The following is a 27,918-nucleotide window of genomic DNA, read 5'->3' as shown; positions in this document are numbered from 1 at the left end:
GGTATGGTGTATTGTGGATGGTGAGCTGCATTGGTGGACCGTTTGTTATTGAGGCCAAATAGTTTGATTTTGGTCTCATCTGACCATAAGACCTTTTTTCCACTTGGCATCAGAATCTTCAAGGTGCATTCTGGGAAAGCTCAAATGAGTCTTAATGCGGCCTTTCTCGAGAAGTGGCTTTTTCCTTGCGGCCCTCCTGAACAAACCAGAATTGTGGAGCGCTTGTGAAATTGTTGTCACATGCACACCATTAATGACCACTCTTTGCCATCAAATCCTGTAACTCCTTCAAAATGGCCATTGGCCTCTTGGTAGCCTCTCTTACCAGTTTCCTCCTTGCTCTTCCATCCAGTTTGGAGGATCCACAGAGGGTCCAAGGATTACCAAACACTTCTTTATGATGGACTTTACTGAGCTCCTTGGGATTGATGAAGCCTTTGAGATGTTTTTGTCTCCATCTCCTGCCTTATGTCTATCCACAACTCAATCCCTGAGATCTTTTGAAAGTGGCTTGTCACCCACAGTCAGTTGTTTGCAGTCAGTTGCAGTGCCAAGCAAAGGAATGAATGGACCAGGAACAGCTTCACTAGCCACATGGATTACAACTGATCACAGGTGGGAGGAAGCCAGTAGCCACAATGGGAATGGTGGGCACTGACACCTGATTGAGTTTATTCATCCCAGTTGGTCTTGTTTTTGGTTTTGTAAAATTCTTCTGAACTGTAGCTGTGGTATCTTTCACTTGGATGTTAGAGATTGCATTGAATAAGTAAAGCTGGAAAAAAACAATTGGTTTGTGTGTTTTCATTTAAGGATGTAAAGCAAAAGTAATGGGAATATTTCAAACAGGGGGATTCTTTTCTACACCCACTGTAATCTAAAAATTCTGCATTTGCTTCTGAAAGACTTATTGGTTCTTTAAATATTAATTACCAGTAATGGCGCACTACTATAACGATAACGATAGTGAATACACTTGACTTATAGTTTTCATCCTCTTTCTCTGTACGTTTACCACAGGGCCGGATTAAGACCCTTAGATGCCCTAAGCACTAAGTAATTTTGGTGCCCCCTTACACTAGTAATTCAAAATATTAAAACAATAACAAACTAGAAAATAAAATATTATTTTATTATTGAAAATTCGAAAATAAACAAAACATTTTGACATGAAAACCGTAGATTTACCATTTTGATTATTTAATGTATTTATGGCTTTTGTGTCAATTTAGCAAATCTATTTACACATCTTTTTAGTACAAGATTTGAAGAATATTTTGTGAAAATTTTGTTAATAAATCTTTATTAGTAAAAATGTTATAAACAATTTTATCCAATAGTAATCAGCTGTACGGTTTTCACTTTTGTATAATGTAAATGAATTTAAAAATATCCAAGAATAGAATTAAATAGACTTACCAGAATATTTTTTCCTCAAACTGGGACGATTTTTTTGATTTTGCTTAAAACAGGAAATAACGCTTTCTACGCACTAAAAATTTAAGTTAAATAACTTAACGGTACAACATCCTAGTACTACAGTTAAATAACAGATAATTCACGAAGCACAACAATTACATGATAATAATTTTTAATCAACTATTAACTATTATTTAAAAATATAAAAACATATTGTTTTGAATCAAATTATTTTCACAATATTTTAACATAACATGGCGTTTAAGGGAATCACCATGAATCGGGAATTCCTCATCGTAGATGCAGAACGCACTGTGTAAGGCGCCATCCACGAACAATGACGGTACAGGGAAAATGAAAATGGCTATAAATTTAATTAATTTAATAATTTATGTGATAAATTCGGCCATGAAAAATTTTTGTGGTGCCCCCTTTACCCTTGATGCCCTAAGCATGTGCTTACTTTGCTTATATGGTTAATCCAGCACTGGTTGACCATTCAGTTGTTCAGAGGTTGATGCGCTTGCTTCTTCCTCAGCAGCTCTTCTTTTCGTCCACCCTAGCGACCCGCTGCTTCTCTTCTTTCATCGGCATCTTTTCGCGTTAAAACTGATAACGTTAGTGTTTGTGTTGCGATTACTTAGTACGTTTTCTTTCATTTTTATCACTTAAGCTGACACTTAAGTCTTCAATCTGCCATAAGAAAGATTTAAGATATGAAGAGGTAGGGGAAGTGATGGTGAAGGTGGTAGGGAATGAGAACGACACCCGTACACATGCGCCGCACAGCCGCCCTGTTGGCCGCTGCCGAGAGTTGATACTCCAATAAACAAAATAAAAAGAGAAATAACCTTGGAGGTTAATCATCACCCCAAAAGCGGATAGCAGACGTCACGTCGTATCTGTGTACCAAATTTCAGGTCAGTGGGTCAAACGGTTTGCGAGCTACAGGTGATTTAAAATCCTGGACAGACAAACAAACAGCCACGGTAGCGTATTATTTATAAAGATTATAAAGTCCAGAATGATCTTACTGACATAAATGAAGCACTGAGTGTACTTACTGTTAGGTCATTTTTGTTTGTTTTAATAAATTTGACACAAATGTAAAATCTGCTTAATTCTTACCTCCGTTCTCCATTAGAATCGACTACAAGAGACCAAATGATGAATAACCTTTCAGTACCTTCTTCTTCATATTGCTTCACTTCTGACAGTGACTTGAAGCATTTGTTGTCATCTGCTTTTGCTTTCCTGTAAGCACGATATCTCATTCCTTCTTTAATTGCAGACATCGTAAGAGTTGGCGACATTTTGACCCTTGTGAAAGATGTCAGTGTAAAAATGGAAATGGAGAAGGGATGCATGCCAAACAGGTAAATATCTTTTCTGCATGCGTGTAATGCATGCCGCATATACATGAGGGTTTGTTTTATGTAACACCTATGAACGGCAAACATTTGTACAGCAGCATCTTCATATGCATACAAACTGCAGTGCAAGACATTTGAGTTGGCGAGCAGCACATAAACAACATCTGCAGATTTTGAAACGGATTTGGTAACTGATCATTCAAATGCAGTCCTCACTATCCATCCATCCTCTTCCGCTTATCCGAGGTCAGGTCGCGGGGGCAGCAGCTCAAGCAGAGATGCCCAGACTTCCCTCTCCCCGGCCACTTCTTCCAGCTCTTCCGGGGGAATCCTGAGGCATTCCCAGGCCAGCCGGGAGACATAGTCCCTCCAGCGTGTCCTGGGTCTTCCCCGGGGCCTACTCCCAGTTTGACGTGCCCGGAACACCTCACCAGGGAGGCGTCCAGGAGGCATCCTGATCAGATGCCCGAGCCACCTCATCTGACTCCTCTGGATGTGTAGGAGCTGCGGCTCTACTCTGAGCCCCTCCCGGATGACTGAGCTTCTCACCCTATCTTTAAGGGAAAGCCCAGACACCCTGCGGAGGAAACTCATTTCAGCCGCTTGTATTCGCGATCTCGTTCTTTCGGTCACTACCCATAGCTCATGACCATAGGTGAGGGTAGGAACGAAGATCGACTGGTAAATTGAGAGCTTTGCCTTACAGCTTTTTCACTCCGACAGACCGATGCAGAGCCTGCATCACTGAGGACGCCGCACCGATCCGCCTGTCAATCTCACGATCCATTCTTCCCTCACTCGTGAACAAGACCCCGAGATACTTGAACTCCTCCACTTGGGGCAGGATCTCGCTCCCAATCCTGAGAGGGTGCTGCACCCTTTTCCGGCTGAGGACCATGGTCTCGGATTTGGAGGTGCTGATTCCCATCCCAGCAGCTTCACACTCAGCTGCGAACCGATCCAGAGAGAGCTGAAGATCACGGCCTGATGAAGCAAACAGGACTGCAAAAAGCAGTGACGCAATCCTGAGTCCCACCAAACCAGACCCCCTCAACACCCTGGCTGCGCCTAGAAATTCTGTCCATAAAAGTTAGGAAAGTCATCACTAGAAAAGAATATTTTTTTAGTTTCTTTATTTGCAATATTTGCTATGGACAACTGAATTATTACTAGTGCTTTGGCCCAGTAAAGCAGGCAACTAGGAATTTTAACACTTATTTGCTGTTTGGTTAACTAACGTTAACTATCGAGTTGAAACTGAATAATCTTATCGATTACACATCACTTCTACCTCGCATTGGGGAGATTAACCAGCGAGCTGAATACAGACTTAACGTGGGCATGTTGTTCAGTTGAATAGACAGACGAGGGCAGTTATTTAAATTAAATGTCAGACAGGCAAAACAAAGACCTTTAGCAAAATGACACCTTTTCAAAGTTGCATTTTACATGAAAAGATGACAAAGTTAATTGCAAAGAGTATTAACACCGTGCTGTGATGGCTCATGACAACATTTTACCTGACTGATGGACCGCCACTTGTCCTGAAGTTTTACTTTTTAATATTTCTTTGTTACCTTTGATACTCAGAAGAACTAAACTTGCAAATACAGTAAGTCACTTTAGTTACGTTTTTTGTATTTTCATTCTCAAATTATGCCTAATACAGACGCACAATCACACAGACAGACGTCACATAGTTTGGGACAATCTGTTTATAAGTTATCAGTCCCTTTCTTCGCTTTTGTCCAAGAGAGACGTCTTCCTAAATTTTGTTCATTTAGTTTTAGACATCACCTCGTTAGTTCAGCGGAGATCACCTGTCTGGGGTTTCCGTTGATTATTGCACTCTGTGCATGCATCTCCCTTATAAAAATGAATTACCTGTAAAATATATTTAAAAAATATATTACAGTCTACTGTACATGAATGTATACTGCTCAAAAGAATTAAAGGAACACTTTTTAATCAGAGTATAGCATAAAGTCAATGAAACTTCTGGGATATTAATCTGGTTAGTTAAGTAGCAGAGGGGGTTGTTAATCAGTTTCAGCTGCTGTGGTGTTAATGAAATTAACAACAGATGCACTAGAGGGGCAACAATGAGATGACCCCCAAAACAGGAATGGTTTAACAGGTGGAGGCCACTGACATTTTTCCCTCCTCATCTTTTCTGACTGTTTCTTCACTAGTTTTGCATTTGGCTACAGTCAGTGTCACTACTGGTAGCATGAGGCGATACCTGGACCCTACAGAGGTTGCACAGGTAGTCCAACTTCTCCAGGATGGCACATCAATACGTGTCATTGCCAGAAGGTTTGCTGTGTCTCCCTGCACAGTCTCAAGGGCATGGAGGAGATTCTAGGAGACAAGCAGTTACTCTAGGAGGGCTGGAGAGGGCCATAGAAGGTCCATAACCCATCAGCAGGACCAGTATCTGCTCCTTTGGGCAAGGAGGAACAGGATGAGCACTGCCAGAGCCCTACAAAATGACCTCCAGCAGGCCACTGGTGTGAATGTCTCTGACCAAACAACCAGAAAGACTTCATGAGGGTGACCCAAGGGCCCCATGTCCTCTAATGGGCCCTGAGCTCACTGCCCAGCAGCATGCAGCTCGATTGGCATTCGCCATAGAATACCAGAATTGGCAGATGCACCACTGGTGCCCTGTGCTTTTTACACATGAGAGCAGGTTCACCCTGAGCACGTGACAGAAGTGAAAGGGTCTGGAGAAGCCATGGAGAACATTATGCTGCCTGTAACATCATTCAGCTTAAGCAGTTGGGTGGTGAGTTAATGATTGTCTGAGGAGGCATATCCATGGAGGGTCACACAGACCGCTACAGGCTTGACAAAGGCATCTTGGCTGCCATTAGGTATCAGGATGAAATCCTTGGACCCATTGTCAGACCCTATGCTGGTGCACGACAATTCCTGGCCTCATGTGGTGAGAGTATGCAGGCAGTTCCTGGAGGATGAAGGAATTGATACCATTGACTGGCCACCACACTTTCCTGACCTAAATCCAATAGAACACCTCTGGGACATTATGTTTTGGTCCATCCAATGCCACCAGGTTGCACCTCAGACTGTCCAGGAGCTCAGTGATGCCCTGGTCCAGATCTGGGAGGAGATCCCCCACAACACCATCTGTCATCTCATTAGAAGCATGCACCGATGTTGTCAGGCATGTATACAAGAACACAGGGGCCATACAAAGTGCTGCGTACAATTTGGAGTTGCTGCAATTCAATTTGGGCAAAATGGACTAGCCTGCCACATCATTTTTTCACTCTGATTTTTGGGGCGTCTTTGAATTCAGGGCTCTGTAGGTTGATCATTTTCATTTCCATCAAACGATGTGGCATCCTTTCGTTCCTAACACATTACCCAGTCTATATCAGTATAGATATCCAGGAGGATTTCTTTTTCCTATTGAGATCTGATGTGTTTTCAAAGTGTTCCTTTAATTTTTTTGAGCAGTTTATTTAAAAATCGAACCATCCATCTTTTAAAAGATTAAAAGTGATTGAAGTGTTTAAAATTATGAAGGGAATTAGTGCAGTGGATCGAGACGGTGACTTTAAAATGAGTTCATCAAGAACACGGGGACACAGCTGGAAACTTGTGAAGGGGAAATTTCACACAAACATTAGGAAGTTTTTCTTTACACAAAGAACCACAGACACTTGGAGTAAGTGATCACGTAGTGCGGTAGACAGGAGGACTTTAGGGACTTTCAAAACTCGACTTGATGTTTTCTTGAAAGAATTAAGTGGATAGGACTGGCGAGCTTAGATGGCCTGAATGGCCTGTTCTCGTCTAGAGGGTTCTAATGTTCTTAAACCTATCAAAATAAAGCATAGGGTGCAAGACAGGAACAATACCTGGACAGGGTGCCAGTGAACAGACACACACACCTCACACACACTGTGGAATGAGCCCCGGACACGGACAGATGGACACAGTTTGGTCACCCAACACACACACATTTATTTACAATAATATTTACAAGTTCAAGGTGCACAACGCACTGCCGCAGCACCAATCACCCCAAAGTCCAGGCCTCTCTCTTCAGTACCTCTCTTTGCTGCCTCCACACCTCTGCTCCGAGACTCTTGTCCACTTCCACCCGACTCTAGTCCCCATATGGAGGGAGGCGGCCCCTTTTATACATGTCCGGATGCCTTCCCTACACTCCTCCGCCAACACTCCCCTGTGTGGTGGAAGTGCCGGCTGCCCACCCGGAAGCACTCCGGGTGTCCCTGGTCTTCTTCCCCCCAGCACTTCCGGGTGTGGCAGAAGTGCTGCGGTCCAGGGCTCTTCAGGCACTGGGGCGCCCCCTGGCAGTGACCACGGGCCTCTACAGGGTTGAGCTTCCAAGCCCTGCACCTGTGGTCCCCAACGCAACCAGGGCACTTGCCCCCTCGTGGTCCTCTCGGGCATCCCAGCCGCATGCCGCAACGCACACACATCACATACAAACACACACTTCACTTACACACACACCTCACACACACATATTGCCATTTTTGTATACTGCAGTAAATTGTCTAAAATATAACAAGATATTTCTTGAAATATTTTAAAAATCTTAGGATTTATAAACTGTCAAATATATATTTTTGAAAACAATTATAATACATTTTTAAATATACTGTGTACTTCTATTTAAGAGATATTTGTTATTTTTATGGAGTGGGATTTATTTTAAAAGTATATTAGCTTTGCATTGAACAACAACAACAACAACATTTATTTCTATTGCACATTTTCATACAAACAGTAGATCAAAGTGCTTTACATAATAAAGAATAGAAAAATAAAAGACCCAATAAGAAAACAAAATAAATCAACATTAATTAACATCGAATAAGAGTAAGGTCCAATGGCCTGGGGGGACAGAAAAAACAAAAAAACTCCAGACGGCTGGAGAAAAAAATAAAATCTGTAGGGATTCCAGACCATGAGACCACCCAGTCCCCTCTTCCAGTATCTCTTAGGTGTTTCTTATAATGCAACAAAATCACTCTGTGACACAAAGCAACTTATAATTATTTAATTCATTAATTCGTTACATTATATAGCACTTCGCTAACCTGCATAAAGTGCTTTTACATAGCCAGTAGGGGGGGCACTTCAGCCACCACCAATGCACCCACCTGGAGGATGTGATAGCAGCCATTTAATGTCCAGTACGCTCACCACACATTAGCTATTGGGTGGTCAAGGTGGAAGAGTGCTAGTTAGCCAGTAATGGATAGGGGACGATCAGAGGACCAGAATGACCAGGTTGAGGTGGACAATTTAGCCAGGATATCGGAAAACACCTTCTTCATTTTGAAAGATGCCCAGGGATATTTTATGACTTTAAATGACATCAACTTAACGCACTGATCATCTCTTATAGAGGGCTAGTCAAAATCTAGAACTTTTTTCCGGGACTATGAAGTATAAACTGTGGAAAAGAATACATTTATTATAAACCAATAGAGGGGGTGGCACAGTGGTAGCGCTTAGGAGACCTGGGTTCGCTTCCTGGGTCCTCCCTGCGTGGAGTTGGCATGTTCTCCCCGTGTCTGCGTGGGTTTCCTCCCACAGTCCAAAGACATGCAGGTTTGGTGCATTGGCGATCCTAAATTGTCCCAAGTGTGTGTGTGTGTGTGTGTGTGCCCTGCGGTGGGCTGGCGCCCTGCTCGGGGTTTGTTTCCTGCCTTGCGCCCTGTGTTGGCTGGGATTGGCTCAAGCAGACCCCCGTGACCCTGTAGTTAGGATATAGCAGGTTGGATAATGACTGACTGACTGACCAATAGAGGCTAATATGGGATATTGTTAAAGTTTTTAGATTGAGAGAATAATTAAGGTGAATTGAGCATAAGACCATAAGAAATGTGATAAACGAGAGGAGACCATCTGTTTAGCGAAATGCTAAGCTCTCTAAGTATCTCATCCAGATTTTTCTTAAAGGTTGTCAAGTTTTCTGCTTCAACTAATAACGTCAAACCAAAATCTGTTATTCAGCAAAAGGACGGGCACAGCTGAAAGTTGGTTAAAGGTCAACATGAATGTTAGAAAGTATGCCTTCAGTCAAAGAACTATGGATGAACGAAACAAATTACAAAGTAGAGCCTGCAGTAGTTGAGATCAGCTCCTTTGTCAGTTATAAATTTTAACTTGATGATATTTTAGAAGCATTACATGAACAGTAAAAACAAGCTCTGCTACGCTGAGTATCCTGTTCTCATCAAAACTGTTTCTCTTGTTATTTCAGCAGACCTCCATTTGAAAAGCAACTGGTCTCCAAATCCTTAAGTAGTCCTTCATATCCGTATGAAAGTGCAGTATTACAAACAGGTAATGGGAATGTTCAGATGTATTCTTTGCTTTGAAACAGTAAATTAAGCATTTGATTTTTTTTTTTTTGCTCTTCTCTTTGAAACCCTTTGTTTAAAACAATGTTTTGTCAAAAGTTTGATATTGTCTTTTATTGCAACGGTCTCGGCGGCAGTGGGTAGCGCTGCTGCCTCCCAGTTAAGAGACCCGGGTTTGCCACCCAGGTTTTCCCTGCGTGGAGTTTGCATGTCCTCCCACAGTCCAAAGACATGCAGGTTAGGTGCTGTGGAAAGCGTACCCCCAGACACAGACAGACCGACACCAGAATGTCCAAAACACACTTCTTTTATTTTTATTCTTAGCACCACAATGCCTTCTCTCACCAACTCTCTTCCTTTCTTCTTCTTTCTCTCCTTCTCTCACCAACTCTCTTCCTTTCTTGACCTCCTGTCTCCTCCTCACAAACTTCATCTCCTTCCTCCCAACTCTGGCTCACCCCCTGGAAGGAGCCGGCCCCTTTTATTATGACCCGGATGACCCCCTGATGTCACCTCCTGGTGTGGCGGAAGTGTCAGGAAAGCACCTGGAAGTACTCTGGGTCTTCTTGGAATTACTTGGTGCTGCCATCCAGGATTCCCTAACTGTCCGGGCACCCCCTGGCAGTGGCCACGTCCTCTCACGAGCGTCCCAGCTCCGTCCTTGTGGCCCCCAAATAGACCCGGACGGCTGGCCTCTCGTGGCCGAGGAGAAGTATTGCCCAAGCTGGGGACTATCCAGGCGTCCTGGCCGGGCAGTGTCCCCGGACATCTGTGACAGTGCAATGGTGATCTTAAATTGACCCTAGTGTGTGCGTGTTGGTGTGTGTGTGCCCTGTAGTGGGTTGGTGCCCTGCCCGGGGTTTGTTTCCTGCCTTGCGCCCTGTGTTGGCTGGGATTGGCTCCAGCAGACCCCGTGACCCTGTAGTTAGGATATAGCAGGTTGAATAATAGATGGATGGATGGATGCAGTGGCCTTTTGTATGGTACGGTAGTTTGTTACTTATCTTACTACAGTAGATTGGCATTGGACTTGAACAGATTTGGAGGAAGCAGTCAGTGAAGCCCAAAGAAGCTCATGACTCCCCTTTCACCTACTGACTTTAAACCTTAATCAAATTAGAGTTGAAACCATCCATGGTGCTAATTTGAATTATACAAAAATATATATTTTTTCCATATACAGTCTACTCAGTAAAAATACTTGTGGAAAATATTCTGTTATGCTCCTTCCGTATGTTCCGCTTTGTTCTTGCCGAAAGACTTTCCATTTATTTGCATTAACCTTCATTGGCCACATATCTACCCAACTTTATAACTCATGCATGTCTTTTTATTGCAGTTTTTCTGACTCTGGTGAGTGCTGATATATGTCATTTAGCATCATCGTCAAACCTAACACGCTATCTTCTTCTTTAATACGCTACCGTGGCTGTTCATTTGTCTGTCCAGGATTTTAAATCACCTGTAGCGCGCAAACTGTGAGACCTACTGGCCGTGAAATTTGGTACACATTTACTAAGTGACGTCTACTATCCACTTTTGGGGTGATGATTGACCTCCAAGGTTATTCCGCTTTTTATTTTAATTTTATTTTATTATAGAATCAACTCTCTGCAGCGACCAGCAGGGCGGCTGTGTGGCACATATGTACGGGCATGTGACGATGCGGGTTTGCTGCATGCTCCCATCGTCTGTCCGGGAGCCCTTGAACCCAACACCGTTGGTAATGTCGCCGATGAGTTTGGTAGTGAGGCACAACAAATGGAGCAAGGGGATGGTGTAAAAAAGTGCCAAGTGCAAAACAGCAAACAAAAACAAAGTGTCCAAATAAATAAAGTGCAGTGCCTCCAAAGTCATTAAAAAAAAAAAATCTATAAAAACAGGTGTTATAGTGGAGGTTAAAAATCCAAAAAATATAAAAAAACAATCATTTAAAATGAGGTTAAAACAATGCTGGAAGCAGTCTCTTAAAAACTTCTCCCATCGGGGCCACACAACAGGAGAGTCGCCCTTTCTACAGCTGACCTTCTCTCCACACGACTGATCTGGAGGCTCCCCGATCCCTGGCTTTGGTTCCGCTCTCCCGATCGAGACTCGGCCAGGACACTCATGTTGGGGCTTCTACATCCAAGCCTCCCGACTCCCGCTGCCTTCTTGGCCTTACGCGGCCAGCCGCCCTTCTTCTGCGGTCACTCCAGCTCCTTGATTGCTCAGCTGGAGCGACTGCTTCCTTCTGCCCCACCTAGTGTTGGCCAAACACCCCTGCTAGGACTCGCTGTCCAGATGCCCACCTGCGCTGTCTCTCTCTTTCTCTCTCACACCGCCACTCTCTTACTCTCTTCGCTGCTTCCTGCTTTTCTTCCTGCAACCTCCGTTCTTCTTTCTCTTTCCTTTCTTCTTCCTTCTTTCTCCCTTTTTTAGCCGCCTCGCGCTTCTATTTATGAAGAGGACGTGGCAGCTGTAGCAATCAGCAGCCCTGGGAACAATTACAGATGTAGATAGATAGATAAGAGCCAAGCAAAATGACACCTTTTATTGGCTAACTAAAAAGATTACAATATGCAAGCTTTTGAGGCAACTCAGGCCCCTTCTTCAGGCAAGATGGTGTCATTTTGCTTGGCTCTTCTCTACATTCATAATGGCTAACACGGTACAACACCCTAGTAAGATAGATAGATAGAGAGATACTTTATTAATCCCCAGGGAAAATTCCCATACTCCAGCAGCAGCATACTGATAAAAAAACAATATTAAATTAAAGAGTGATAACAATGCAGGTATAACAGACAATAACTTTGTATAATGTTAACGTTTACACCCCCCGGGTGGAATTGAAGAGTCGCATAGTGTGGGGTCTCCTCAATCTCTCAGTGGAGCAGGACGGTGACAGCAGTCTTTCACTGAAGCTGCTCCTCTGTCTGGAGATGATCCTGTTCAGTGGATGCAATGGATTCTCCATGACTGACAGGAGTCTGCTCAGTGCCCATCGTTCTGCCACGGAAGTCAAACTGTCCAGCTCCGTGCCTACAATAGAGCCTGCCTTCCTCACCAGTTTGTCCAGGCGTGAGGCGTCCCTCTTCTTTATGCTGCCTCCCCAGCACTCCACCACGTAGAAGAGGACGCTCGCCACAACCGTCTGGTAGAACATCTGCAGCATCTTATTGCAGATGTTGAAGGACACCAGCCTTCTAAGGAAGTATAGTCAGCTCTGACTTTTCTTGCACAGAGCATCAGTATTGGCAGTCCAGTCTAATTTATCATCCAGCTGCACTCCCAGGTATTTATAGGTCTGTCACCTCTGATGATCACGGGGTCCATGAGGGGCCTGGGCCTCCTAAAATCCACCACCAGCTCCTTGGTTTTTTTGGTGTTCAGGTGTAAGTGATTTCAGTCTCACCATTTAACAAAGTCCTTGATTAGATTCCTATACTCCTCCTCCAAGTGAATCCACTTGACCTGAGCATTCCTAGTTTTCACCCTCTTTCTCTGTATGTTGACCATTCGTTTGCTCAGAGGTTGATGCCCTTGCTGCTTCCTGAGCAGCTCTTCTTCTCCCACTCTAGCAGCCCGCTTCTTCTCTTCTTTAGTTGGCATCTCTTCACGTTAAAACTGATTAAGTCAGTGTTTGTGTTGCAATTACTTAGTACGTTTTCTTAAATTTTTCACTTAAGCTGGCACTTAAGTCTTTAACCTGTCTCAAGAACAGGTTCTTGACAAGACGTTTTGCCAAGAGATTTTTTCAAGTCCCGCCCTCCTCTCCACCATTTCTGGTTCACAGCCCACGCCTGCAGTGCTCTCACCTCTAATTCGTGTGAATGCTTTTGTCAGACACAGTTCCTGTGCTCTCAGCTCCTATAAATTTTTATGTTTTCCTCACTTTAAGTCCTCAATCAAAGAAGATGTATACTGCTCAAAAGAATTAAAGGAACACTTTTTAATCAGAGTATAGCATACTGTCAATGAAACTTCTGGGATATTAATCTGGTCAGTTAAGTAGCAGAGGGGGTTGTTAATCAGTTTCAGCTGCTGTGGTGTTAATGAAATTAACAACAGATGCACTAGAGGGGCAACAATGAGATGACCCCCAAAACAGGAATGGTTTAACAGGTGGAGGCCACTGACATTTTTCCCTCCTCATCTTTTCTGACTGTTTCTTCACTAGTTTTGCATTTGGCTACAGTCAGTGTCACTACTGGTAGCATGAGGCGATACCTGGACCCTACACAGGTTGCACAGGTAGTCCAACTTCTCCAGGATGGCACATCAATACGTGTCATTGCCAGAAGGTTTGCTGTGTCTCCCTGCACAGTCTCAAGGGCATGGAGGAGATTCTAGAAGACAAGCAGTTACTCTAGGAGAGCTGGAGAGGGCCATAGAAGGTCCATAACCCATCAGCAGGACCAGTATCTGCTCCTTTGGGCAAGGAGGAACAGGATGAGCACTGCCAGAGCCCTACAAAATGACCTCCAGCAGGCCACTGGTGTGAATGTCTCTGACCAAACAACCAGAAAGACTTCATGAGGGTGACCCAAGGGCCCCATGTCCTCTAATGGGCCCTGAGCTCACTGCCCAGCAGCATGCAGCTCGATTGGCATTCGCCATAGAATACCAGAATTGGCAGATGCACCACTGGTGCCCTGTGCTTTTTACAGATGAGAGCAGGTTCACCCTGAGCACGTGACAGAAGTGAAAGGGTCTGGAGAAGTCATGGAGAACATTATGCTGCCTGTAACATCATTCAGCATGAGCAGTTTGGTGGTGGGTTAATGATTGTCTGGGGAGGCATATCCATGGAGGGTCACACAGACCGCTACAGGCTTGACAAAGGCACCTTGGCTGCCATTAGGTATCAGGATGAAATCCTTGGACCCATTGTCAGACCCTATGCTGGTACAGTGGCTCCTGGTGCACGACAATTCCTGGCCTCATGTGGTGAGAGTATGCAGGCAGTTCCTGGAGGATGAAGGAATTGATACCATTGACTGGCCACCACACTTTCCTGACCTAAATCCAATAGAACACCTCTGGGACATTATGTTTTGGTCCATCCAATGCCACCAGGTTGCACCTCAGACTGTCCAGGAGCTCAGTGATGCCCTGGTCCAGATCTGGGTGGAGATCCCCCACAACACCATCTGTCATCTCATTAGAAGCATGCACTGATGTTGTCAGGCATGTATACAAGAACACAGGGGCCATACAAAGAGCTGCGCATACAATTTGAGTTGCTGCAATTAAATTTTGGCAAAATGGACTAGCCTGCCACATCATTTTTTCACTCTGATTTTTGGGGCGTCTTTGAATTCAGGGCTCTGTAGGTTGATCATTTTCATTTCCATCAAACGATGTGGCATCCTTTCGTTCCTAACACATTACCCAGTCTATATCAGTATAGATATCCAGGAGGATTTCTTTTTCCCATTGAGATCTGATGTGTTTTCAAAGTGTTCCTTTAATTTTTTTGAGCAGTTTATTATGTCCAAATCTTACTGAAGAATTTCATCCCAAAGGTTTATCAACAGAAGAAATGAGTACACGGGCAATCCTAGCACCGAGAAACGATAAAGTCAAATGAAAAATGATGATCGGTTACACGGCAAATTGGTTAAATGCGTATCAATGGACTGCTGAAACAGTTGGTGGTGATGGTGAAGAAGATGAAAACATCAGCTTACAATATCATGAAGAATATCTACAACCGTTAACACAGTTTAGTCTTCCACCGGCCGAATTATCATTGGCAGAAAGATGTATCGTAATGTTATTGCGTAATTAATGTCTGAGTGATGGGTCATGCAACAGGACAAGATTAGTTGTATTCAAAATTGGTCGAACAATTCTGACATGTAAAATTTTAACAGGCAACAAGAAAGGTAATATAGTCCATCTAACATTAGACACCAAAGGAGACCTTGATAAGCCATTCGTATTAAAATGTTTACAGTTTCCTGTGAGAATAGCTTTTGCTACGACAATTAACAAATCACAGGGACAAACATTCGAAAAAGTCGGTTTATTTATTAGAGAGAAAGAAACGAAATTCACTCAAGGGCAGTTATACGTTGTGTTGTCACGATGAAAGTAAAAAAACACGGAATCAAAATTCAATGCGATAGACGAAAAGTTAATTCAAAAAATTGTTTTTACTAAAGTTTTAAAGTAAAAGTGAAAATAATGCATATGTAACAATTCCCATGAAAATTACAATCTCTTTAAATTGAATATCCAGTTCATCAAACCCCGGGGTGGGCGAGCGAAGCAGGCAAGGGGTGGAGCCTCCTACTTAGCTTGAAAACAGAGATACAGTATATGTTCAGGTTACAATGGTAGAGGGAAACACCATACCACCCTTTAACAGCAATCTCCGAGTATGACTTTGGAGGGTCCCATGGTCATTTATAAGTCACACTTCTGCTGACCGGCCATCCTCCCCTTTTGAGCATTCCACAATTTCATGCCCAATGATTGAACCATAAACAGTTTTGGATTCCTTATACGAAATATTTACTAAATTTCTGCAATTTTAACATCCTTGGTTAATATGCATAATACTAATGAGAGACTTATCAAGAAGTTCATTTACTCAGCTCTTCCCCACTCACTGGACTCCTTTCAGTTTGCATATAAATCCAACAGAAGTACGGACAATGCCAACTCTTATGTCCTATATTCCACTCCTTCTCACTTGGGCGTTGGTAAGGGGATTTATGCAAGATTATTGTTCATCGACTACAGCTCAACATTTAGTACTATAGTCCCCCACAAGCTGGCCACCAAGCTCGGAGTTCTGGGACTGAAACCCTCCTTGTGTGACTCCTGTTTGGCAGACCATAGAGGATAAGAGTTGGTTACGTCACCTCCAACTTCCTCATCCTTAACATTCATTTCCACAAGGTTGCGTCCTGAGTCTTCTGCTGTGTTCTTGTACACTCACGAGTATAAATCTATGCACAGCTTGAACACCATTGTGAAATTTGCAAATGACATGGTGGTGGTAGGCTTGTTCTACCCGGACGAGATGGAGGTGCTGCCTTATTGGTGTCAGTCTAACAACTCGGATATGACTGTCTCCAACAGCAAGCACGTGACTGTAGACACAAACAGCAGAAGAACTGCACCCCACTTAGGATCTATGGAGTTCCCGGTGAAGAGAGTCAGCAGCAGTAGGTATCTTGGTGTGCCTGTTTCTGAGGACCTGATATGGACCGATCATACCTCCACTCCGGTGAAGAAAGCAAAGAAGTGCCTGTGTCACCTCAGGCAACTGAGGAAATTCAAAATCTCCCCTGCTATTCTGAAAGCATTGTAAGGTCTGTGCCTACTGGGTGCAATACTAACTGGTTTGGTAAGTGCCACTCCCAGAAGCACAAAGCCCTGAATGAATCATCAGTACTTCACTGCCAAGCACGCAGGACGTCTATACCTATTGGTGCAGGCCCAGGGCAAAACGGATAATTGCAGACACATTTCACTCTTGCCATAACCTTTTACAGAGGCTGCATTCAGGCAAATGCCTCCGCAACCATTTGGTGCTGAATAAGACGCTGAGGAGAAGTTTTTTTCCCTGAGGAAATGCAGATTTTAAACTCTACTTAATCATTTATTTGTATCATTGTCATTTTACTCTACATCTGTGCTGCTAAGGCTATAAGACTTTAAATTAGGCTTTAAATTATGTTATGTCATCTTATGCCACATCTGCAATTTACTAATGTTTCATACTTTTTAGTCATTCTGGTGTGTGTATATACTGTATATATTTATTTATCTACTTATATACAGTATTTAGATCTATCAATCATATAGTGCCTTTCATATCTATCTATCTATCTATCTATCTATCTATCTATCTACAGTATATATTATATAGTGCCTTTTAATCTATCTATGTATGTATGTATCTATTATATAGTGCCTTTTAATATATCTATCTATCTATCTATTATATAGTGCCTTTTAATCTATCTATCTATCTATCTATCTATCTATCTATCTATCTATCTATCTATCTATCTATCTATCTATCTATCTATCTATTATATAGTGCCTTTTAATCTATCTATCTATCTATCTATCTATCTATCTATCTATCTATCTATCTATCTATCTATCTATCTATCTATCTATAATATAGTGCCTTTTAATCTATCTATCTATCTATCTATCTATCTATCTATCTATCTATCTATCTATCTATCTATCTATCTACTGTATTATATAGTGCCTTTCATGTCTATCTATCTATCTATCTATCTATCTATCTATCTATCTATCTATCTATCTATCTATCTATCTACTGTATTATATAGTGCCTTTCATATCTATCTATCTATCTATCTAATCTTACTGTGACTTTTGCATTTAACTTGTATGCTACCATTTACATTCATACCTATTATATATACTTACTGTATGTTTGCCTTTTTATTTTAAATAGTTATATTTTGTTTTATGCCTCAATGATATTTCACGTCACTGAGTTGCACAATTGTGTATGTGATAAACAAAACTAAATCTAAATCTGAAAACAGAATCCTGATCTCGAATTTCACCACTAGGCTGCAGTGTTTAATAGGAATAAAAAGATGAAACCCTGAAGGCTGTTGCCTAAATCATCATTACAAATCTTCTGCATACAATGGTAAAAGTAATTAAAAAGATTTACAATGACATTTTATTTATGTTATTTGCTTTATATTATATATTAAGTTGCCAATCCTGATATTGAACTAATGGAAATAGAAATGGGCAGCATGTGTTTAGCTACAGAGGACTACGTTTGATTTGTGTAAGTCAGCTCCATCCTAGAGTGATGTGCTGAAGAATCACAAATTAAGAAATCCAAAAGACAAGGGAGGGATGAAGAAGGAGCGAGCCATGTGAATAAAGTAGAGCGACCATCCCACTGGGTATTTAGGCCCCGAGCTCCTGCCCAGTCTGTTGAGTGTGTTGCTCTCTCGTGTCTCACCTTCTACGGTGTCTTAACCCCTTCATGTGTTTCACATTATGTTATGTTGCAGCTTTGTTCTAAAATCATTTAAATTCATTTGTTCCATCATCAAACAACACTCGATGACAAAGAGAAAACATAATTTTAGCACTTTTAGGACACATTTATTAAGTATAAAAAACTTCAACATCACCTTGACACTAATATCAGACCCTTTGCTGTGACACCTTAAATTTAGCTCCGATGCCTCCCACTCTATTGACCATCATTGAAGTGTTTCTGCACCTTGCTTGGAGCCCACCTGTGGTCATTCTGATTGACTGGACTTCACTTGGAAAGGCACATACCTGTCCATAGATGGTCCCACAGTTGAGCAAAAACCAAGCCACAAGGTAGAAGGAATTGCCTGCAGACATTTGAGACAGGATTGTATCAAGGTTGAAAACTGAATGTTCACAGGAGCCGAGTTGCTTTCATAACTTTTAAATGGAAGTTTGTAACAACCATGACTCTTCTTAGAGGTGACCACCTGACCAAAGTAAGCATTCGTGGAAGAGAGGAGATCAAGAACCTGATGATCACACTTTCTGAAGTTCAGAGATTCTGTGTGGAGATGGAAAAAAACCTGCAGAAGAACATCCATCACTGAAACACTCCACAGATCTGGCACTTTGGCATAGTGGACAGATGACACCTGAAAGTCTGCTTGGAGTTTGCAAAAAGATACCGGAAGGACTCTCAGACTGAGAGAAACAAGATTCTCTCATCTGATGAAACCAATTTTGAATTGTTTGGGCTCAGTTCTCACCATCACATCTGGAGGACACCAGGCACCGCTCATCACCTGTGCCGTACCACATAGCATTATGCTGTGGGGCTATTTTTCAGTGACAGGGCCTAATCAGGGTTGATGCAAAGTTGATAGGAGCAAAGTACAAAGATCTCCTAATGAACACCTGCTCCAGAACACTCTGGACATCAGACTGGGCCATAGGATCACCTTCTAACAGGACAATGTCTCAAAGCACAGAGCAACGACAACACAGGAGAGAGGCTTTGGGTTAATGACCTTGAGTGGCCCAGCCAGAGCCCAGGAATCAAACCCATGTGAACATCTCTAGAGGAACCTGAAAACAGTCGTCCACTGATGATCTCCATCCAGCCTGTCAGAGCTTGAGAGGATCTGCAGACAGGAATGGCAGCAAATTTCTAAATACAGTTTGAAGCTTATCTCATTATACACAAGAAGACTCTCGGCTGGAAATGTCGACAAAGAGGCTTCAACAATCTACTGCACTAAGTGAAGAGTCTGAACACTCGTGCCAATGTGATGTTTCAGTTTTTTATTTTTCATAAATTTGCAATATTTCCTACATTTTTTTTTTCACTTTGTCATTCTGGGGTATTGAGTGTTGCTTGATAAGAAGAAAAAACTCGAGGCAACAACACGTAATTATTAAAAAGTAAAGGGCTTTGAATACGCTCTGAACGTACTGCATGTCTCCCTCTCTCTCTTTTACTCCCTCGCTTTTTCTCCCTTTCTCTCTCCCTTTCTCTTTTTCTCCCTCTCTCTCTTTCTCTCTCCCTTTGTCTCTCATTCTCCCTCTCCCTTTTGCTCTCTTTTTCTCTTTCTCTCTTTCTCTCCCTTTCTCTCTCTTTCTCTCATTTTCTTCCTCTCTCTCTCCCTTTCTCTATCTTTTTTCTCTCACTCCCTTTCTCTCTCTTTTTCTTTCTCTCTTATTCTCCCTCTCTCTCTCCCTTTCTCTATCTTTTTTCTCTCCTCCCTTTCTCTCTTTTTCTTTCTCTCTTTTTCTTTCTCTCTTTTTCTCCCTCTCTCTCCTTTTCTCTCTTTTTCTCTCTCTCTCCCTTTCTCTCTCTTTCTCTCTCTCTCTCTCTTTATCTGTCTATCTTCTCTTCCTTTGTTCTCAGTGAAACCCACTCATTTTTACATGTTGTAGTCATAGACTACCATCCCATCTAGGGATCGGCTCCCTCCGGCTCACTGCAATCCTATAATTGATAAGGTGTGTCCGACATATGGATGGTTTCAAGGCACAGTATGTCAAGATTCTATTCATTAGAGTTTTCTAGTAAGCCTTTGACCAGCTTGGAAATAAAATGGGAATTTTCTTTCAAATCTTTTTGTTACCATGGATTAACAGGGATCAAGAATACATTTTGTTTCTTTTTCATACTAACTTGAGACGAGAACAGGATCTAATTACCTCTATATGCATATCAAATATAAAGCGGGAATGATTACAATGAAATAAAGGAAGTGTGACGCCACCAGGGTCCATTTAACCACCCTAACCCGGACACAGACAGGCAGGACACGGGTTCAACTCAACACCCACATTTATTTACAGCAAAAGTGCACAAATTACCCAGACTGCCTCACACTGCATACACAGCCCATCCGCTGCACTCCTCCTCAGGCTTTGTCTTCTTCCTCCCGACTCTGGTTCTTCAACGGTGTGAGGCGGTTCCTCTTATTCAGGAGTGCTGCAGGTGGCTCATCAGTGTTACCTGGGATCATTCCCAGGTGCGGCTCTGCAGCTCCCCCTGGTGGCCCTGACAGAACCCAACAGGGCTTCACCAAACTCCCGCTCCCGACATGCCCTGCGGGAATCCGTGGTGCCACAGCCGCCCAGGAGGGCTGCCCTCTAGTGTCCCAGGGGAGGTATTGCCTCACCAATGCCCTCTCCCCTGGTTGTTTCCGCTCTATTGTGTCCATGTAGTGGCCATGACCGCCAATCACAAAAGCAAACATCTAGCTTCCTCACTGAGCATAGTGTAGATGCCACACGGGCTGGACGGACATCCCGGCCAGGAAAGGAAGCAGACCCAGAAGGAAGAAGTGGGCAGACAACCCCAATATAAGCTGAGAGATCACTCGAGAACTGTTATTCCCCCAGCACGCTAGATGGCAGCAGTTCCCGATATCTCCACCCAGTGGGACGCCAGCAGGGCATGCTGGGAAATGTAGTCTGGCAGGGCAGCCCTGCTGGAGTCACGGGGCTCCCTACGCAAATAATAAATTTCCATGTGACCCGGAAGTACTTCCATTGGGCAATCACCCTGGCACCGGAAGTACTCCCGGGTCTGTAATAAAAGGGACCGCACTCCCTTACTCAGGCGAGTAGGAGCTGGGTGGTAGAGGGGCAACACTTGACTGGAGGAGGAGGAGGAGGAGGGCAGTGCGGTGGTGAGAGGAAAAGGACCAGTGTTTTGAGAGGATTGGTGATATTTTTGGAGGTATTTAAATAAAACCTTTGTTTATTTTGATAAAGGACTGTGTTTTGGTGATCGTGTTGGGGTTTGGGGGTCACAGATGCCCAGGGTTTATCACAATAGCTAAACTAGGATGTTACCCAGACTAGGGTTGCATGATATACTGGTATTAGAAAAGTACTGAAATGGTACAGGACCAGCATTTCTGGATTTTCGGTCCCAGAAGTACACTTCACATGTCGTCTTGATCCCTCAACCTCCCCTCACCATCATTCTCCAGACACTCAATATTCCATATGTGGAAAAACATCTTTTATGAAGACTTTACAAAATAAACCCACAGGCTTCACAGGGTAAACCCCCCACCGTGGTATAGCGAGTCCACCGCTCAGATTGATATATAATTAGATAATTAAAGAGGGGCTGGAGCAGTTTGTGATTGCGGGTGGTCCTCGCTTAAGTGCACAGGTGAGGAATCATCCACATCCGTAATTGAGGCCGGGAACTGCTGATCGCCAACACCTGAACCCACGTCCCCATTGTATATAGTAGGAGCATGAGTGTGGAAAGGAGGAAAAGGAAAGAACATGAACGGAGGTTAAGGAAGCAGAAGAAGGTGGCAGGGACGAGGAAGGAGAAAGCCGGTGCGTGAGCGAGCAGTGAGCCCTAGTGGGGTGTTTGGCCGGCACCCGGGGGCACTCGGGAGTGACTGGAAGGAGGATGGCTCGCCTTGGGAGGTGGATGACATAGCGTGAGCATCCTGGTCGCGGTTTGGGGGTAGAAGAACGAAGCCAGGGATCAGGCGGCCACCAGACCAGCCAAGTAAGAGAAGGTCAGCTGCAGGTCGGAGTCGCCAGCAGAAAGGAGGCACCGCGCATTGTTTTTTAAAAGGATTGCTTCCAGCCCATTGTTTTAACCTCGTTTTTTTTAAAAGGATTTATTTTTTTGAAATGCCTTATAACTGCAGAAATATACTTTAGATTATTATGACTATGGGTGTTGTTATTATTGGGCAATGTGTTGATGCAAGGCCTGAAATGCTAAAATAGGCCGAATGCAGAAATGGTATTTACAAAATAATATTTACAAGACAAGGGCGGCATGGTGGCGCAGTGGGTAGCGCTGCTGCCTCACCGTTAGGAGACTTGGGTTCACCTTCCGGGTCCTCTCTGCGTAGAGTGTGCATGTTCTCCCCCCGTGTCTGCGTGGGTTTCTTCCCACAGTCCAAAGACATGCAGGTTAGGTGCATTGGCGATTGTAAAAAAAAAAAATTTTCCCTAGTGTCGGTATGTGTGTGTGCCCTGCCCGGAGTTTGTTTCCTGCCTTGCGCCCTGTGTTGGCTGGGATAGGCTCCAGCAGACCCCCGTAACCCTGTAGTTAGGATATATAGCGGGTTGGAAAATGGATGGATGGATTTATTTATTGTATTTTTAACCTCCACATTTTTCATTTGTTTTAATGGCTTATTTATTTATTAACGTTTTTGTAGCACTGCACTATTTATTTGGACACTGTTTTTGGTTTGGTTTTAATTAAAGCACTTTTGCACTTTTTGCACCGTCCCCTTGCTTCATTGTTGATGTCTTCACTGTCCAGCTCATCTGGTTACATTACCGACGGTGTCGGGTTCGAGAGCTCCCAAACTGGAGACGGGAGCCTGAAGCAGAACCCGCATCGCCATAACCCAGTGGTTCTCAACCTGTGGGGCGAGGGGGGGCGCGAAGATGTGAAAAAAAAGAAAACAAGAATCAAAAATCTGTTGAAACCAAAACAAATGAACTTAAACTGCATTCTGATACTAGAACAATAAATATAGAGTGAGATAAATGACGATAAAAGTTAAGTAGGTATAATAAAATGTGCATCTACCTTTCAAAAAAATGTTTAGGGGGGGGCGCGATTAAAACTGTTATGAAAACTCGGGTCACAAATACTTCAAAGTTGAGGAGCGCTCTCATAACCCATCTTATTACTTTGACAATTGCGAGTGCACAGGTCATGCCCTTCATGCCATCAAGAGGAAAGCGGTGTGAAGGTGTGCGCCAATAGTGCGGTGCACCAGTGAGATGCGCAATTGTTCAGTGCCCCGGGGCGGCTCTGGTATAACAAGGGGGTTTTTGAGTCGAAATTTTAGTACGGGTAAATCATTAACTCCGACTAAGAAGCTTCCACATCTCCAAACATTACCAACATCTCCAGTATATATGGATCTCTGTCTCTCATAGACTCCTTCTGACCAGAATGTCTCCATGCACTTTTGAACCAATACTGTGGTTAGCTCCTGCAGGACCGCCACATGGATCTTTCACTGGCGCTACATCTAAGGCAAGTCCCTAGTAAGACCTATAATGTCTTGTGGCCTTTATGACAGCCTCAAGTTTAATGTACACCCGAGTCCTGAAATATTAAAGGAGCTAACACCTTCATTTTTCCCAAACATATATTTTTTTATTTTTATTTTATTAATTTTATTACAATCCAATTCAAGTTTTTACAAAAAGAAGAATTGAGTTAAGAACAGATCGATCCCCACCCCTGAGAGAGAGAGCAAGCCAAACGGTGTAAAATTTAAGGCTTGTAAACATACCTAAATTAATAAATTCTCTGTGCTTTATAAACTTATTTTAAAATATTATTGATTAGATCCTGCCATGTTTTGAAAAAAGTCTGTACAGATCCTCTAACTGAGTATTTGATTTTTTCCAACTTCAAATAGTATAACACATCGGTTTCCCTACTGACTTAAAAGAGGAGAGTTTGGGTTCTTCCAGTTTATCAGAATAAGTCTGCGTGCCAACAGTGTAGTGAATGCCATCACAGTTTGTTTGTCCTTCTCCACTTTAAACCCCTCTGGAAGAACCCCAAACACAGCTGTTAATGAGTTAGGAGCGATTGTCACACCAAGGCTGTCTGAGAGGTAATTAAAAATGTTTGTCCAGAATAATGTTAATTTGGTGCAGGCCCAGAACATGTGACCCAGTGAGGCTGGGACTTGATTGCAATGTTCGCAGGTTGGATCATGCACTGGAAACATTTTGGAGAGTTTTAGTCGAGACAGATGTGCTCGATATATAATTTTGAGTTGTATAATTGTATGCTTTGCGCATATGGAGCTCGAGTGAATTCTCTGCATTGCTACTTTCCACTCCTTTTCTGATATATTAATTGAGAGATCTTTTCCCAGTGCCCTCTTGGATCTTTGAAAGGAAGGGATTGTAAAATGATTTTATATATTGTAGAGATGGAGTCTAATTCCTTAAAATTGAGCAATATTTTTCCAGCGTGGATGAGGGTGCAAGATGAGGAAAATCTGGAAGGTTCTGTTTAACAAAGTTCCTGATTTGAAGATAGTGAAAGAAATTTGTAGCTGGAATGTTACATTTGGAATGTAATTGTTCATAGGATGCAAAACGTTGTCTATATAAAGATCTCTAAGCAAGTTAATTCCAAATTTTTCCAGATATTAAAACTGCATATGTTTGTGAAGGTTGAAAGAGATGGTTCTCTTGCAGAGGTGCCACAGATAGAAGCTTCTCCGTCTTAAAATGCTTTCTACATTGGTTCCAGATTCTAAGTGAGTGGAGCACAATTGGGTTATTAGTATATTGCCGATAACGTGTGTTTATTGGAGCGCAGAGCAGGGAATACAAAGAAGTACTGCAGGATTTTACTTCTATTGCAGTCCAAGCCTGTGTATGTTCTTCTATTTGTGTCCAGGTTCTTATCGCCTGTATATTTGCCGCCCAGTAATAAAACTGGAAGTTAGGTAGAGCCATGCCGCCTTCTGCCTTTTGTCTTTGTAGGGTCGCTCTTTTGATGCGTGGATGTTTTGAATTCCAAATAAATGAGGTTATTGTTGAATCTAATTGCTTAAAGAATGATTTATTAATGTATATTGGAATGTTTTGAAATAAAAAAAGGAGCTTAGGAAGAATATTCATCTTAACAACGTTAATTCTTCCAGCTAGTGTGAGATGAAGGGTTGACCATCTATGCAAGTCTTGTTCAATTTTTTCCATGCAGACGATTAAATTTTGTTGATAAAGAGCTTTATGTTTACTTGTGATGTTTACCCCAAGGTATTTAAACTGTTCTGCAATGATAAAAGGTAGGGTGTCTAATCTAACATATTTTATGGGTCTTTGGTTTTACCATGGCACTCTAGTGTCTTCAGGGACATTAGCTAGGGACCTTCTAATTCCATTTGTCTTAGTTTAGTATTTTTAATAAATTCCCTCGTGGTGTAGCATTGCCATTTACACAGCAACCCTGACTGACAGAAAGGATTTTTTCTCACATGGTCGCTATGAACTGTCTTAGTGTCCATTTTTGAAACGTCAACCCCTTAAAGCTCACTGACTTGATATGTAATGTTATTTTTACTGTTCCACATCAAAAGGAGGTTATCATTATACATATTAATTAAGGACTGTGGTGGGTTGGCACCCTGTCCAGGGTTGGTTCCTGCCTTGTGCCCTGTGTTGGCTGGGATTGGCTCCAGCAGACCCCTGTGACCCTGTGTTCGGATTCAACGGGTTGGAAAATGGATGGATGGATGGATATTAATTAAGGATGTTAAAATTGCAGAAATATAGTAAACATTTAGTATAATAACAATTTAAAAATTCACACAGAATTACACAGGATTATATTTTGCCCGAAGAAGGGGCCTGAGTGGCCTCAAAAGCTGGCATGTTGTAGTCTTTTTAATTAGTTAGCCAATTAAAGGGGTCATTTTGCTTGACTTCTCACTACACAGAATTCAAAAATTAATGTGTTTGTCCACCTGGCAATAGGCTGGTGCCCTGTTCAGGTGTTGTGCCCGCCTTGTGCCCTATGATTGCTGGGATATGCCCAAGTGGCCCTGTGACCTTGCCCTGGATAAATGGGTTAGGAAATGGATGGATTTATCTTAAATCATATGTAAATGCACAATAAAAAGTATTAATTGCACATCATCCATCCATCCATCCATTATCCAACCCGCTATATCCTAACACAGGGTCACAGGGGTCTGCTGGAGCCAATCCCAGCCAACATAGAGGTTGGGCATCAAATTAAAAGAAGTGGCAGTTCAGGGTGATGTTTTTAGATGGGCAGACACAGGAAGCAGAGGGTGATGGTGGGAGAAACCTCATCGGAAGTGGGTGACGTTAAGAGTGGTGACCAGCAGGGGGCAGTGATAGAACTGCCGCTTTTTTTTAATTTGTAGAAATGATTTGGATAGGAATATAAAGAACAAGCTGGTTAAGCTGGCAGATGATACCAAGATAGGTGGATTAGCAGATAATTTGGAATCTGTTATATCATGGACAGCAGACAGGTTGGGCAGATTTGTGGCAGATGAAATTTAATGTCAGTGAATGTAAAGAATAACACATAGGAAGTAAAAATATGAGGTTTGAATAAACAATGGCCGGTGAGAAAATCAAAAGTTCACCTTATGAGAAGGATTTAGGAGTCGTAGTGGACTCTAAGCTGTCGACTTCCAGACAAGCCATTATGGAGGCTAACAAAATGTCAGGTTATATAGCGCCTTGATGTGTGGAGTTCAAGTCACAGGAGGTTCTGATCCAGCTTTATAACAGACTGGCGAGGCCTCATCTGGAGTACAGTGTGCAGTTTGGGTCTCCATAAAGATATAACAGCACTGGAGAAGGTCTAGAGAAGAGCAACTGGTCTGATTCAGGGCTACAGGGGATGAGTTACGAGGAAAGATTAAAAGAGCTGAGCCTTTACAGTTTAAACAAAAGGAGATTAAGAGGAGACCTGAGTGAAGTGCGTAAAATTATGAAGGGTCAGTCCAGTGGATCGAGACGGTGACTTTAAAATGAGTTCATCAAGAACACGGAGATACAGTTGGAAACTTGTGAATCGGAAATTTCACACAAACATTAGGAAGTTTTTCTTTACACAAAAAACGATAGACACTTGGAATAAGAGACCAAGTAGTGTGGTGGACAGTAAGACGTTAGGGACTTTCAAAACTCGACTTGATGGTTTTTTGGAAGAATTAAGTGGATAGGACTGGCAAGCTTTGTTGGGCTGAATGGCCTGTTCTCGTCCAGAGCGTTCTAATGTTCTATCACAGGGCACAAGGCAAGAACAAACCCCGGGCAGGGTGCCAGCCCACCACAGGGCACACACACGGGACAATTTTTAGGATCGCCAATGCACCTAACCTGCATGCGTTTGGACTGTGGGAGGAAACCCACGCAGACACGGGGAGAACATGCAAGCGAACCCGGGTCTCCTAACTGCGAGGCAGCAGCGCTACCACTGCGCCACCGTGCCACCCTTGCACATCATTTATTTAATTTTGTAAATGAATTATGAAATGATATTACAAAATCTGTGCATTTTCTATATTAAACTCCTTTTCTTTTAAGGGGGTTGGGGTGCAATGAGCCTGAGTACAGGAAGCGCTCCTGGATGGGATGCCAGATCATCACCCATCACAGAACAAACTCCCCCATAAAAGTCTCCAGCCTGCCTAACATATCATGATATTGGGTTTATTGAAAGAAATGTGAGCGCCCTGAATATGATGGGGAGAACATGCAAACTCCGC

General features: G+C 42.8%; 1 protein-coding gene across 1 annotated transcript in view; it reads left to right on the top strand.

Annotated features, from left to right (window-relative positions):
- The window catches only part of LOC120527133, a 307,413-nt gene that overhangs the window by 88,629 nt on the left and 190,866 nt on the right, over positions 1–27,918 (top strand). Inside the window, exons 6-7 of the mRNA XM_039750231.1 lie at positions 2,711–2,795; positions 9,064–9,146. Coding sequence (XP_039606165.1) covers positions 2,711–2,795; positions 9,064–9,146 — 168 coding nt within the window. The remainder of the gene's footprint in view (positions 1–2,710; positions 2,796–9,063; positions 9,147–27,918) is intronic.

Source organism: Polypterus senegalus, chromosome 4, assembly GCF_016835505.1.
Source record: "Polypterus senegalus isolate Bchr_013 chromosome 4, ASM1683550v1, whole genome shotgun sequence".
Taxonomy (NCBI): Eukaryota; Metazoa; Chordata; class Cladistia; order Polypteriformes; family Polypteridae; genus Polypterus; species Polypterus senegalus.
The sequence above is the reverse complement of the archived record's forward strand: the minus strand, read 5'-3'. Positions and strand labels throughout refer to the sequence as shown.